The 16,534-nt window shown below is 35.4% G+C and overlaps 1 protein-coding gene across 1 annotated transcript in view; it reads right to left on the bottom strand.

Annotated features, from left to right (window-relative positions):
- The window catches only part of LOC103602755 (O-acetyl-ADP-ribose deacetylase MACROD2-like), a gene marked incomplete at both ends in the record, with an annotated part of 65,530 nt that extends 59,910 nt beyond the window's left edge, over positions 1-5,620 (bottom strand). The window contains 2 exon segments of the mRNA XM_008587194.1: positions 5,183-5,275; positions 5,546-5,620. Of these exon segments, the coding sequence (XP_008585416.1) occupies positions 5,183-5,275; positions 5,546-5,620 (168 nt within the window).
- Positions 5,621-16,534: the final 10,914 nt, after the last annotated feature.

A 16,534-nucleotide genomic window follows, 5' to 3' on the forward strand; every position in this document is an offset into this window, starting at 1 on the left:
CACCCGCATTTTTAATGTAACTTATATCCTAAAATGAATTTTTGCTTGACAAATTCCAGTTTTATATATATATAAATAGGAAAGAAGGCTAGTAACAGAAGAAAACCATTAGAGGGCCAGGCCAGTTAGCTCAGTTGGTTGGAGTTTCGTGTTATAACATCAAGGTCAAGGGTTCTGATCCCCAGACTGGTTAGCTGCCAAAATAATAAATAAATAAATAAATAAATAAATAAATAAACCACTTGAAAATGAAACTGCTTTAGAAAACTAAGTAATAATGCTGCTAATGTGAAAAACACATTATTAGTAAAGTTGACTTCACTTGAAAAGATGAGAAACTAAGAATTTTTGAAAATAGAAAACTCCAGTAAGTTAGTTCATTACTCAAGATACAAGTTCAAATAGTATTTTCATGAATTAAAAATGTGCCTATACTATGATTCTCTGTAGCAGAGAACACAAGCTGGATATGAAAGCACAGATGTTGCAGATTCTGTGTATGGCTGCATTGCTGATGCAGAGTCTATTTTTCACGGAAAAGGAAAAGGGCTCTGCCAACTATGTAGAACCCCATCAATAATGGAAAACACCATTACTGTGGGTTGTGTAGTGGAGCTTTGCAGACAAGACAACTCCCTAATGGGTTTGATTGGTAGGAGCGAAGGAGAAAGCGGCTCACTTACTCTGTGTTCACTGAAAGATGAAACACTAGCCAGAGGAGCAGCAAGAAAAGATGTTTCCCATGTGGACCAAGAAAGATGGTGATGGAAATACAGCTCAGTTCCGAGCAGAGTTTGTGTGTAAACCTAATTTGAGCTAAAAGGCATTTCTCCCTCTCTTTAAAGTCTCTTAATGGAAAAATTAGCTGTCCAATTATTGATAAGTCCAAATATAAAATACAGTTAACTTAGCTGATCTTTTTGCCTGGTCTAGGGCACCTCTGCATTTTTATCAATTGAATACAATAAATAAAACTGGGAGAAACCCAAGATTTCAGCTTTCAGTATTGCTGATCATTGGCTCTCATGTCTTTACCCTTGTTTCATCAAGAATGTGGTTCTTCAGAGTTGGCCTTGGTAGCAAATGTATAAAACTGGACAGCCTCATAACTACATTATTGAGTTTATGCCCCTCATTACTACCTTAAAGACTGGGATTCTAGCAGTAAAAGGATTGCCAGGAATCCCATAGCCAGAGCTAGAGGCTATGGCCCTCTGTACACTTTGTCTCATGGTCATGCTGGTCAGGTGCCAAAACATGAGCCTGAGGACACAATAACTTGTCACTGGCTTGTACTCCACTCTTTACTTGCATGCCTGTCTATATTCATCTTTTCCAAGGAAAACCTTAGACCACGATATACCTTAAGTCTTCATCAACATTTTGTTCAACCTTAGGTAAATAGATAAAGGATTACTATTCCATACTATACTTATTAATTGATATAGGAAAAATAATTGGGACCAAATGTATGCATTCTGTGTAACACTTGGAGAAAAAGTTCAATACATATTCATAATAAAGCAAGAAGAAATTTTGTGATATACTAAAATACAATGTTGATATATAGTTAAGATTTTATGTCAAATAGTTCTAAATTCAACTAGGAATAAAAATTTTAAGAAAAATGTTTCAAGGCTGGCCTTATGTCTTACATTGAAATAGGAGATGCTTTTTAGAGGAGATCTCCTATAAATATTACTTTCCTCTTTGGTTATTAACCTAAATGATGTTATTCCATTGGATTTCATATGTGCTGCAGGTCCTGCTGGGAAAGCATAAAACTGGACTCATTTACAAAGAGGGAATGTGGCTGTATGAGAAAAGCTGCCATATGTGAAGCCTCGCTTTATGCCTGTTGAAATTTTTGTTATTTCAGGTCTCCCAGGGAGATGTCCATTGTGCTATTGTGTAATTTTATCAGCATGAACTTCTGCTGAATATTTTTCCTTCTTTTCAAAATCCATATTTTGGTAGTGCTAACTTCAAAACTTAATGTTGCAACATCTGTGCTCATACACCTGGGAGCCGTAGAAGATGTGTCCTGAAGATTATCTATATTTTCTAATCTTATAAAATGCTACAAAATGAGAGAAAAAGGTTATACATTTTTCCTGGTCTAAAAAAATTTTTTTGAAGAGACCACTTTCTGCCTCCTTATAAAGATTCTCATAATAAAAGAGAACCNGTAATTAACAACATTTTAAAATTTTAGAGCCCTAAGCTCTTCCTTTTTGTCTCTTTTTTTTTTGTGTGTGTGTGTCCAGCAACGGATCGCAACCCTCAGTGTCGCGCCCGTACTGGACCGGGACCGGCAACGGGATCGCAACCCTTGGCGTTGCACCCGCACCTCGCCCCGCCCGCGAGTGGGAACCGGTCTGTATGTGGGATCCAAACCCTCGGCGGGAGCGCTGCCACACTCTCAAGTGGCGCACTGTAGCAGTGCGCCACCGGGCCGGCCCCGAGAGCCCTAAGCTCTTCAAGTGTCATTTTTTTTCTTTTTTATTGAAACATAATTTATTATAAATATTTGTAGGGTACAGAGTTGAATATCAATACCTGTGTACAACGTGTGAAGATCAAATCAGGATAATTAGCATATTCATTATTATGAAATGTAATCATTTATTTGTGCTGAGGATATTCAATCTCTTCTCTCTTCCAGTCATTTGATAACATGCAGTAAATTAATGTTAATTGTAGATGCCTCGCTCAACTAGAACTTATTTTTCTTAACTAGCTTAAACAAGACTCTTTAATAACTATATAAATTAAAAGAAAGCAAAAAAATTCTACTACTTTGAATCTATTTACTAATTATGGTTTTATCAACATTTCTCAAGCAGAAGATTGAGATCTTGACAAAGAAAAAGGAATTTATGAGTGGAAGGAAATGGCTCCCACCCCACCTTCTGTTAATTGTTTTATCTTTATAGAATAAAATGTGCAGCAATGTAAAGAGTTTAGAGCCACACTGAAACTGCCTGCACGAGACGGTGCTACCAATCAAATGTGCAGGCCCAATTGTTGTTGAAGGAGAATGTAGAATATGTGAAGTTTTTATGGATTCACAGCGTGGACTGAAAAGTTAAGGCAATGAATGGGCTTGGGGAACTCCACGTGTGGGTTCTCTTGACTTTGTCACCAATTTATCCAATTATAAGTAGTGAATACTGTGGACTGCTTTTTATGTGCCAGGTATCTTTGTAATTGCTTTACATGTGTTACTCATTAGATTTTCACAATTGTATGTGACAGGTACTTTGTCATCACCATCTTACAGATGAGGAACCTGAAGGAGATGGGTTAAATAACTTGCCCAAGGTAACCCACCTCCTCAGTGGTAGAGCAGAGTTTCTGAAGAGGATCAGGAACTTATATTGCCCTCTATTCTGCGTGTGCTTTTTTATATGTAACAGAATAGCTTTTAACTCTTACTTTGAAGCAAAGAATAAAATGATAGTGGTGAAGCATTTAAAATTATTTCCAACTTAAACATGAGAAATACTTAAGGCAGGGCCAAGTTAAGTATTTCTGATAAAGGTGGGAAGGGAAAATGTGGTTAATTCAAGTCCACCAAAACTGCTTTCTTACAGAGAAAAGTCGAATTTTAACAAATAAATTCAAACTCAAAGTTGCTACAAGCATGTAGCAGAATTTGACCTTGCTTCTTTCTCACATGCCATTTCACCATTTGCAGAAGAGGAATGGCATACCTACAAGGAAGACAGGAAAAGAGTATTTAACTCTTCAGTAATCAGAGGAGTGTTCAATGCTAGGGAAGCCACTGGGAGAAGGTAACATATTAATGTGTGCTGTATGGGAGCTTTTCCTTCATACTTGAAATTAAAAAGAGGAAAATGTGCTTAGTTGTTTCATGTACCTTAACCCATTTGCATTTCTTGAGGCACAATATACAAAGCAAATAATTTCTGCTATAGAAAAATTAAGCAAAAGGTCATGGCATTGTGTATTTTTCATTTTAGGAGCACAATTGAAGGCAGCAACACCACGTATCTGAATCTGTAATAAGGGTTGTATCAAATCTCTCATGCTACCGTCAGACATAAAATACTCCAAATATACCATTTACTTGACTTGCTAGGAAGATGGCAACGTGAGTCTGAACTAGGATTTGCAACAGAGAAAAGGTTATTAGAGGCATAGACCTGAAAGAATATTGTGGTATAAATGCAGTGGATATATTAAAAAGTGTCAAAAGCACTTATGTGGTTTAGCAATTAAACTATGTCAATGCTCCTGCCAACAAGAGTTCATAATCTGGAAGCTGAAGTTACTATTGACCTGATTTTACAATTGAGATCATGTCTGCATTTTAATTTGGAAACAAAATTGATCACTGTGTTCTATAAAGAAGGCCTGTCAAATTATTACCGTGCAACTGCTTTGCAAGTACATGTTTATTTAAGAGCAATATGATTTATGGTATAGTGTAACAGACAAATTATTTCATGAGCTACTTTTAAAAAATTGCTTCATATTTGGAAATTGGATTCTTCAAGTTCTTTAGTAAACACTAAATTTCTTTGATGATAATTTTTTAAAAAAGATTTTTAAGAAAGATTTCTATATTCACTCCAATATATTGGTTTCTTGCTCCAAATGCTGCTTTAATATTTACAAAGTGTTTGTTACTCCTTTGTCTTCAGAAATCATTATAATGCTCATTTATTTTTTTAAAACAGTATTCAATATTGTTGTATCCTAATATCAGCAGATGAAGCTTGCACTTTAGAGGGTATGCCAATCCTCTTCTGTGCATATTTTAAATAATCACATCTTTAATCACTACCATACATGGGAAGATAATTAAATCAACACAAAAAGGTCAATCTATTTGTTTTAAAGCCATTTCAGATTTTCTATGACTCTAGTTCATAATTTCAATTTCTTATAGACTTTCTGAATACTATGATTTTTAAAACATAAATTGAATCTAAGTAAATAACAAAAACCATCTTCATACTATTTGGGAGGAAAATAAAAGTGTTTCAAGTATCTTCTTTTGCTAATTCTAGATTTTATTCTGCTTTCAAAAGAAATGTTCATTTTCCCCCTTTACAGACTGCAATTGCACAAGGATAACTTTGATGGCTGAATTCTAGGCAGGGATCAAAAGAAACTCTTTATTCTTGATGGGTTAATTTAAGGGCAGTCCTACCGTCTTCACCTTCGTTTTCTTCTTGGTTATCTGTTAGTGGAATCACTTCCGGTTGCTCCACAATTGTGTCATCTTCTTGGTTTGACAAAAGTTCTAAATAGACCAAGACAGAGGTATACTCAGGGATGTTTTAGTTGGAATCATTGACAAAACAGTGACTACAGCACAGAAAGTTAACAGTTCTTTTTTCCCCCTCCACATTTCAGCATTCAACAGGCACACAAAGCATAACACTGTTGTCACCTTCCAGTAATCATTACCTATGACACACGTGCACACCACTCACACACACAACCATATGCAGAAGTCATGGGTCACAGTTTCATTTCATTCTATGATAACAATATATTCTAGTTTCCGTACCTTCTGTTTCCATATATGAACTCTGGGACTCTGTCTCAATTTTTATTTCATTCTTTGTTGAATCATTCTCTTGCCCTGTTAAGAACAGTGATTAAAAAATAAAAGAAATGTGATATGCATAATCGTAGCCTTATCCCTGGTTTGAAAAAGCACAACCTTCAGAAACGATGCATGGAGAGACAGAGAACAGTTTTGAACCAAAGTGGAGGGTGAAGATATTTTTCAAATCATCATATGTATATCAATTATTTTATGAAAAATATCCAGATAACTTAGGCAAAAATCTCTTATTTGAATTGACTGGTACAATTAGTATTTGGCTTACCAGTGCATTAGATATGGATGGAGGACACAACCTAAAAGTTTAGAAATTTTAAAATAATTTCTGGTCTCTATGGGTTAATTACATTTAATTTCCTTTTAAGTTCTATTTCCTGTATTGAGTTTTCCTGGAAAATTAAAATACTACTTGTACTTTCATTCTTCCATCAGAAAAGCATTAAAAAACTTGAGTAATGTGAACACATGGGGATTGGGTGGGATTACAGATCAACCTTCCTCTTAAAACAAGTACTAAATATAGCAAAGGTCAGGAGAGAATTCAGCCAACTCTTGATTACTCTGAGGCTGATTATGTAGTAATGGTTTTCCTTCCACACCCCCTGGCTTCGCTCCCTCTCCTCCCCTGTAGAGTTTAGAACATTTAAGTGCTCATTAAGAGAGGAAATTGAAATCTGTCCATTTACCTCATGCTAATGAAAGATTTTTTGCTGAGGATAATTTAACTGTTGACTTAAAACCCAGAGCTAGGGTTATTATAGGCATGAAGGGGATGCAGAAGAGCCTGGGCGCTCTTTGCTTGGGTACATTCCTGTGCTGGGTAGCATTATTGTTCCAACTTGTCCCTATTTCTTTCTGCAAGAGGATTACATTTCTCTGTCTGTGGCCATGTGACCTGCAGTGACCCCTGTGGGACAGGTATGTTCCCACTCTGTAGAAACCAGGACTGTTCTTGTGACTTGGTTTAGAAAATGTCACTGGAACAGACATGATGTGTATTTCACCTGAGCTTGGCCATGTGACCTGCAGTGACCCCTGTGGGACAGGTATGTTCCCACTCTGTAGAAACCAGGCCTGTTCCTGTGACTTGGTTTAGAAAATGTCACTGGAACAGACATGATGTGTATTTCACCTGAGCTGAAGCTTAAAGATCCCTTGCATGTTTCCTCTAGCTCTCTTGCTCTTAATAGAGCATGTTCCTTCATCCTACAGCCTGGATTGAAAACATGTGCAACAGAGCCAAGCAGAGCCAAGCAGAGACACAACAAAAGTTTGTTGGTGAAAGCCAATGAGACTTTTGGGGCTATTTATTAGTGCAACAAAGTTGACTTATGAAACCCCTCATCTCATAGCTTTTTCTGATACAAGTAGTCCTAAACTGCCCACTATACCATTTCCCCTTGATTTATTCTGTGCTAGCATGAACCACATTGGAAAAAAAAAAAAGGTTTTTTTTTTTTTATGACATCCATTCCTCCTGAGCTCAATTTTAATCAAAAGGATCTTATAAAATACTTAAAACTAAGGCCTTATTTGTCTATCAAATCATTGAATCTAGAAACCTCAAGCTGTCTTTTATAACTTCCTTTAGTCACTCCTAAACTTCAATGAAATGCCAAGTCTTGATGATTCTGCAAATTATTTCTCTTTTCCCACTTTCCACTCCTTTTCTCCCTTTCCTCATTCAGGGACACATTCCTTTAAAAACAGGAATTTTATCAAGATCTTTTCCCTGCTGATAAACCCCACTCATCTCCATTTCTCCCCATTGCTACTCAAAGTATGGTCCATGGACAAGCAACGTTGGAATTACATGGGTGCTTTTCAAAAATGCAGAATTTCAGGCCTCATTCCAGACCTAGAGAGTTAGAGTCTGCACTTTAACAAGATCTCTATGTGATTTGTGTGTACGTTAAGGCTTAAGAAGCACTGGCTTAGAGAATGTAGGTGTATCTGCAAATTGTTGATCTCATAAATAATGTCAGACTTTGCCTACACTTCACATGTGTTATCTCTAATTATCACATTAGCCCAGAAAAATAAGTACTGTGATCCCCATTCTGCTTTCAAAATTTATGACCAGGTCCATCTGACCACAAACCCTCTTTTTTTTTTTTGCTTGGGAATACCTTTATTTTGCCTTTTAATTTTTAAAATTGAAGTCTTCTTCCATAAAATAAAATGCACAAATCTTAAGTGAGAACATTGATGTATCTTTACATATACACACATACAACTTCCTGTGTAATTGTCATACAGATCAAGAGCACTTCTAGCACCAGTGACTTCCTCCTGTTGATACTCCGCAACAGGCAACAATTTTGTCTGTTTTTGAAATTCATATATACAGAACATACAGTATATGCTCTCTTGTTTTTTACTTTTTTTTTATATACATGTGGTTTGTGAGATTAACCCCAGTTGCTCTAAGTGTCGATTGTTTATTCTTCTTCATTGATATGTACTATTCCACTGTCTGAATATACTATGTCATAGGTGTGTGGAATTGTTTTCAGTTTGGAGCTATTATGAATAACACTGCTAAACACATTCTTGTATCTGTCTTTTGGTGGTCACATGTACTCATATTACTTGAGTATGAACTGAGAAATGAAATTGCTAAGTATTAGGAAACACATATATTTAGCTTTACTAGATCCTGCAAAAGTGTTCTAAAGAATTTGTTCCATTTTACACTCCTGCCAGAAACATAAGAATTCCATTTGTGCCCTTGATTCTTTAGACTATATCATGCTACTAGTGATCACAAAATTCTTTTAATATGGGATAGAAAGCAATACAAAATCTTTCCTGCAATCCCAGTTTTCACCCTTATCACTTTTGGGCATAGAGTGATTATGACCACAGTACCATGCGTTGTACAACATATCAAGTGCCACTAAATGGTAGATATGTCAGGTGCTGAGAGTAAATCTTAAATAAGACAGATAGAGTGCTTGTCCTCAAAATGCAAATGGTTGCAGGAACACAGGCATTATATATGGAAAATTTTCTTTCTAGTAAGATATGAAACAGAGTTCCAACTTTTTGAAAAAAAAATCACTTCTAGAAGATTTTTAGATGACAGGAAACTGAGAGAAATAACTAATATAACAAAATCAAGACTGAAATACTCTCAACAGACTAAATAAAACAAGATGAAATATAACAGGGATAAATGTAAAATTCTAAAATCAAGTTTATAAAATCAACCTCTAGAAATAGGATGGGAGAATATCAACCCCATTTCTGATAAAACTACAGCCACAGGTTTTGCATTCCAGATGTGCTATTGATAAATACCAGATGGACACCAGAATGGGAGACTATTTTCAGTTTGTCTCCTGGCAAACGTCTTGCCTGAATAGCTATCCAAAGAGGGGACTTAAAAATGAAAACATAATATAAGAGAATTATGTTAAGGGAAAATAATTTCATATAAGATATATTCAGAAAAACAAAAGATATAAAAAGTGTCTTTGTGTTTGTAATGAAATATAAACATTAATGAATAAGAAAATGAAAAGATGGTTTGAATGAACAGGAAATTGAGACAATAAGAAAAAAAATCTACAAAGCTAATGATACAATGATAGTATTAATGGATGTTATTAAAAAAATAAACACTATGGATAAATCAGTGTTTTAGGTATCAAACTCTGAGTGAAAATTCACTAAGAAAGCAAAAGGAGTGAGCAAAATTAAACGTGAAATGATAGAGAAACAGAAAACAGTGACAGAATTTCTATTCTAAGAATTATAGGAAGTCTAAGCAGCAGCACTTTATGTGAGGGTAACCACTAAATAACATATTATGAGGTTTAAAAAATTGTGGAAGGTAGAATATGATTTCATTTTTTTTTTTTGTCCATTTTGTCTTTTTTTCGTGACCGGTAATGGGATCGCAACCCTCGGTGTCATGCCCGCACCGTGCTCAACCAGTGAGCGGACCGGTCTGTATATGGGATCTGAACCCTCGGCGGGAGTGCCGCCGTGCTCCCAAGCACCGCACTCTACCGAGTGCGCCACCGGGCCAGCCCTGATTTCATTTTTTTTTAACTACATACACATTACACATTATGTCAGCAGGGACAAAAAGTGGAAGACTGTATCTCAGGTGTTAACACTGATTATCTTCGCATGGTGGATTAGATTTTGATTTATAGGATTTTTATTTTGCTAGCCTGTAGTTCATATTTTCTAACAATTGCATATTCTATAATTTAATAATTATAGTTTTAAAATAAAGAAAAATACTCTCACTGATACTATAGAAGAAAAAATTCTAGCTACATGGTGTGTGTGTGTGCATGTTTTTAACCAAATCCAATTACTTTTTCTCAGTCTCTATTCTTACTTGAACTCTAAAAGACACTTGAGAAGTATATTTGAGTACCTCTTTTTTCTTGAATGTCCCTTTTTGTGTGTCTTTTGGCCAAATCACTTGTGATTGCCTGCACTCATCATATACCAACTTACTCACCATTTTCTGAACATATTACTTTCTTGTCTTTGCTCCACTTAGCATGTGTTCCCAGTGGCTGAAATAACCTTTTTTCTCCTTTCCTACATAGTAAAATTATCCTCATCTTTCAAAACTAAGCTGCCAACTTACCTTTTTTGTGTTGCATTCTCTGCATCACAAAGCAGGATTGATTATGTTCACATCTTTGCTTACTGAGTTCCTTTGCTCATTCATCTATTTATTATTCACCTTTTGCACTGTAATATAGTTATATCTGTATTTGCCTCTTTTACTAGATTATGAACATTGTGAAGATAGAAATTTTGTTTGTTTATATTTTCCTTGACAGCTCTTACTAATAAGGAGTCATCAATAAACGTCTATTTAATTGGTCCTCTATTATAGTAGTCATGTATAATAGAGTCTGTATATAGTCATTTGGGACTATAACTTACTTTTCCTCGCATGCTTTAACAAAGTAAGTGCCTCATGTTACGTAGCACTTCATTTACTTTATTTGTTGCAAAGAACCTCGGTATGGTTTTAGGTAAATCACAACCTCTTTGAGCTTCAATTCAATCATCTATGCCAGGAAAAAAAAAAAAAAAAAAAAGGTTGTGGAACTAGATAGTCTCCTAGGTTCCTGTGTCTTCTGGTGAAGTTTCCAGTCACATTGACGTTTGTTTATTAGGTGGACGATACTGAGAGGAAACCTTCACCGTTTATTGGATGAGCCCCACTTGCTATTACTGCTGATACGGAGAACTGACCATCACACCTAATCATCACACCAGGTCATTGCTGGGACCTTTAATGACCCCCTTATTTGTAATCTGGCTTTGTCTGTACAATGAAGGGAAAGAGTAGAGCATTCAGAGAATAGCAGCAGCCAACCTGCATTCCTGCGTGTCCCCTAGTTCCAGGGCTCCACTTGGTAAATTTTCAGAGGAATTCAATCAGCAATGGGAAGATCTCCGTTTAACAAGGCCTGGGGCCCTGCTGGTAAGGTGGGACTGCTTTGGTGGCAACCTGAGGCTGTTGATGAATACCAGGGATTTTGGGTGACTTATATATAAAGGCTTGGCACTTCACTTTGAGAATAAAAGGCCATTTCAAAGCTTTTTTGAAGTATTTCTCTTCCTTCTCTCGTCTGATCTATTTCACTTGTGTGCTTTATATATTTTGGTAATCTTTTCTTGAAATAGAAATACATTTTTTTTCTTCTTTCTCATTTTCCTAAAATAAAGTTAGTGAAAAATGGGGGGAAGAAATGAGATGCCGAGCCAGGAAATTCAAGAATGATTGTGTTCGTTCATTCCTGAGCCAAGCCAGAATTTGGCATATTTCGCAAAGACAAGGTACGTGTGAGTCCCCTGCCCCGCACGCAAGCCTGCTGTGTGTCGATGACGACTCTAGGAGTCTTAGCCCATCCGCCTTTCTCCTCAGTGCACTCAGATGTCACACATTCCATCTTGCTTTCTTGGCCCCATGGGGGCAAGCTTTATGTTCGCTTCTCCACATTTGGCCTACTTTAATTCCCTCCCCTGTCTTCTGCCTTAATCCCTCCTGATAGAGGAAACAAAAGAACACAAAGAATTCCACAGTTTATATATGTATTTTTCATACAGTGAACTCAGTCATCCATACTAATGGGAATGGAACAATAGAACAGATAATCCAAAACTTTTTCTTAAGTTTGGTTCAAGTTAACGCTTTAAATTTAATTAATTTGCATAAAAATTGGTCAGGGGACATCAGTCTGTAATTAAGCATTTCTAGGGGATAAACCCAAACTCACTTTGTAAATAAGTGAGTTACAATAAAACTAATAAAATTAGTTTTCTTGTTTAGAGATTATTAGATGCTCATATTTTCCTAAGAACAAAGACATTGTTTCTTTGATGCTTGTCTTAAAGTGATAATGGGAAGTGAGTCTTCTTGTTAAACTGGAAACTTGATTGCTGCTAATATTCTAAATTTTACTTTTACCATGTCTAAAAATATACCAGATTAAGAGCACAAGTTAAACCTAGATTAGTTTTGATTATCTTCTAGACGTCCTTGGTTTTTTCCTGGGCCAATAAAACTAATAAAACAAAATAATGTAAATTATTTCTAAAGTTATTTTTCTTATAGTTAAAAAATTCTATTTCCTTATAGATATACTGAAAAATACATACAAGCATTGAGAATTATGGATCATTTTGCAACTAAGGGATGGCTACTTTTAATATGATGAATTGCCATCTTTCTCTTGTGTGTATGTGTCTGTATACATATATGGTTATATGCATATGTATACATACCAATTCCTGTGTGTATGTGCCTGTATATATGTGTATACAGACACATACACACATATATAAACATATAAACAAATATGCAAATATATCCTGGAATCAAAATATATTTACACTTTGATTCCTGCTTTTTTATTTCATATTTTTATAAGCATTGTCCACTGTCATTACAATTTCCCAAAAAATCTTATTTTGAATACATGCATAATATTACATGTTATGGATGAACTTTTGGATGTTTCCAATTTTTTTCTGCCATTAAACACAATGTTGCAATGAATTATTTTGTGAATAAATATCCCCATACTCGTGGTGGGTATTTCCTTAGTATAAACTCATGAAGCATAATTATTCCGTTAAAGTATGAACATTTTACCTTTTAGTAGGTTTTGCCAAAATTGCTGATGAGGAAGTCGTGCCCTTTAGCCTCCCACCAAGTCTGTGAGAGTGTTTGGAAACCAGTTTTGTGTATTTTCAATTCTACTTAAACTTATCTGATATTCAAAAAGAAAAGATATCGCACTCCTGTTTTATTTCCATTTCTTTAAGAATAAAGAACAGGACATCTTTATATTCATGATAACTGTATTTCTTTTTTTGTGAATTATAATGGAGTTCTTTACCCATTTCTTCTTGGGTTATTTTTTTTTTCTTATTGATTTATGATATATTTTTTCCAAATAAGAAAACTAGCTCTCTGTCATTTAGGTGAGAATATCTTTCCCAGTAGTTTCTCTTTAGAATTGGATTTAACTTTTATTTATCGAGTGGGAACCGGTCTCCACATGGGATCCGAACCCTTGGCGGGAGCGCCGCCACGCTCCCAGGCAGCGTACTCTCCAGTGCACCACCCGGGCCGGCCCGTGGGTTCACTCTTGGTATTCTATCTTCTATGGGTTTGGACAAATGTATAATGACATGTATCTACCATGTTAGCATCAGACAGAGTAGTTTCACTGCCCCCAAAATCTGTGTGCTCCTACTCATTACTTCTCCCCAAACCCCCCAATCCCTGGCAACACTGATCTATTTATTTTATTCATAGTTTTGCCTTTTCCAGAAGGTCATAGAATTGGAATCATACAGTACATAGCTTTTACAGATTGGCTTCTTTCACTTAGTAATATGCACATAAATTTCCTCTATGTCTTTTCACGGCTTGATAGCACATTTCTTTTCAGTGCTGAATCATAGCCTTTCTTTTTGTTTTTTTCTTCTTTCAGTCTAGTATTCTTACAGTTTTATTTTTACATTTCCTCTTTGCTCCTGCTGGAATTTATGGCAGTGTAAGAAATGATGTTGGGTTTCAACTTATTTTTTCAAATGGCCAACTAGTTGTCTTAATGTCATTTATTGAGTCATCTGTTTTTGAAGTGTCAGCCAGAATATGTACTGAAATCCTACTTGGGTCTATTTCTATACTCTTCGGTCTGTTTCATTGATCAGCCTGTCAGTTTCTACAGTAGTACTACACTGTTCATCACAGTTTTCAAACATTCTATGTCATTTTTAGTCTATTTGTTCCATCATTGACTGATAATATTGTATCTGTGAATTTCCCATTACATTTCTGACAAGTTTTTATTTGCACTGTATCTTGACATATTGTCTGACACATAAAGACCCATCACTGTTATATTTAATCAGGGATTTGAATTATTATCAATATAAAATGACCAACTCTTTCTCACTTGAGACTCTTTGCTAGAATTCTAACTGGATAGATTCTAAAGCAGTTTTTTATGTTTTCTTCTGATATTCTAAATCTTTCTAACTATATTTTTAAAGCTTAATAATTGTATTCAATTTAACTCCACCTGAGAGGTTTTACACTTAATAATGGAACCTAATTATAATTCCTGTTGTAATTATTTGCTTGTGTTTCTGTCTTCTTATTTGATACACTGTACTTTTGTTACACTGCTTGCTATGTGGATACTTCAAAAAGTTTGTGGAAAAATAGAATGAAAAGGTTATATAAATATTTCCATGAACTTTTTAAGTACTGTCATAATTTTTATTATTATTTGAGAATATACTCTCACGTTTGGTATAATGTTTTTGGGAAATTTAGAAAGTAAGGTATCTTCCTTTAATTCTATTGTGATTTAATTCTATTGTGATTTAATTCTATTTGTGATTATTATACAATTTTCAAAGATATTCCTAAAGCCAGCTTATATTTTCAGAATCCATCACACAGTAGGATTTTTCTATTGTGATTTAATTCTATTGTGATTTAATTCTATTTGTGATTATTATACAATTTTCAAAAATATTCCTAAAGCCAGCTTATATTTTCAGAATCCATCACACAGTAGGATTTTCAGTTTTTGCATTGCCTTGATGACTTGATGGAGGTCAGCCTTATATGCAATTCTCCCAGCTCCCATCATGATCTTTGTTTTATGAACCCTGCCATTGGTAGTTCATTTCTTTCCTCCTTTCTTCATTCTCTTCCTCATTTCCTCCCTTCCTTCCTCTTTTAACCATTTTATAAAATTGAAACATACACCATATAGGAAAGTACACAGAAAATATATAGAGCTTGATTAAATAACCAAAAGCAAATTCTCTCTCTCTCTATTTCTCTCTCTCTCTCTCTCTCTATATATATATATGTATATGTGTGTGTATATATATATATATATATATATATATATATATATATATATATTTTGTAATAACCAACCAGCTCAGAAGCCCCTCTCAGGACCCCCTCTGAGTCGGTACCTCCTCTGTAGTCAAAAGTTTAATTAACACCCCGACTGTCATAGTAATCACTACATAGATGTTCTTTGTTGTTTAACCACCTAAACATGCCTTTCTGAATGCCAATTATTTTTTCCTGCTTTTTAAACTTGACATAAACAAAATTGTACAAAATATTAGCTTTTGTACCTTCTCTAGTTTAACATAACATTTGTAAGATTCATCCTTGTTTTTGTATGTAATTGTAGTTTGTAGTTTCCCACGAGACTTTTGCTTATCCTTGTCTTTTTTTTCCTCTGTATGTAACTTGTCTTTTCTTCTGATTGTTTTTGAGATGTTTCTCTTTATTGCTGGTGTTGAGTAAGTTGACCATGATTTGCTTAGTATAATTTTCTTTGTTTCTTGTGCTTGGGGGTCATAGAACTTCTTGGTGATGTGGGAATCTTGAGCTCGGAGAATCTGAATATTTTATAATGGATAGTAAGTATGTCTGCTCTTTGATCTGAACAGAGACATTATTCTATTCAAGGATACAAGCACGGCTTCTGCTCACAAAATGTGCAGAAACATCAAAGAGGTATGGAGAACTCTCTTCCAATACTTCTTTGCATGCCTAGTAATTTTGCTGATTTTACTTTGTAGAGTGTGCAATATATTTATATTCCTACAAATATTCTTCAGCTTCATTCTGGGATGGAGTTCAGTTACTTAGAAACAGTTTGATCCTTTCAAGTCTTGATTTTAAGCTGTATCAAGTGTATGGGGAGGATAAGTACAGCATTTAATTTATTGCCTATTTTGCTGCACTACAGAGGAAAAACCTTCTGAGTTCTCGACGATTTTTTAGGTTTTCCAGTCTGGCTGGTGGGAAGAGACACTCCTCCCAGCCCTGTGCAAACTCCAGGTATCATTCCCTCAAATCTCTTAGTGTTCTCACTCAGCCTTTGGCACTTCTCATGCATACTGAGTACCCCTCAGTACTCCACTGGGGTAAATTTAATTCACCTCGTCCCAACAAATACCATTATTGTGATATCCTTTAATGCTATGTATATCTTAACTCCCACAAGGCATTATTACTATATTATTATTAATTTATACCATCAGTATTTCTAGAGCATTCCCTTTGTGGAGCTCTCTCTTCTCCAGTACTTTTCCCTGAAAACTCTAGCTACCTGGGCATCCCAAGACTCTCAGCTCCGTTTCCTTAATTCAGGAAGTCTGCTAGACTCTGCCTGGGTTGGTCTTCTCTGCATCATGGCCTGGAAACTATCCCCATGCAGTCAGCTGGGGCAATCACAAGGCTCACCTCACTTTCTGACTCTCAGGCTTCACTAAAACTTACAAAATTTAAACATTAATAGGTACTTTTACCCTCCATGACAATGGAAACACATTAGAACACTTAGATTTAATTGACATCACTCCAACAAATACCATTAATGTGATATA

Source organism: Galeopterus variegatus, unplaced genomic scaffold (assembly GCF_000696425.1).
Source record: "Galeopterus variegatus unplaced genomic scaffold, G_variegatus-3.0.2 Scaffold4275, whole genome shotgun sequence".
Lineage (NCBI taxonomy): Eukaryota > Metazoa > Chordata > Mammalia > Dermoptera > Cynocephalidae > Galeopterus > Galeopterus variegatus.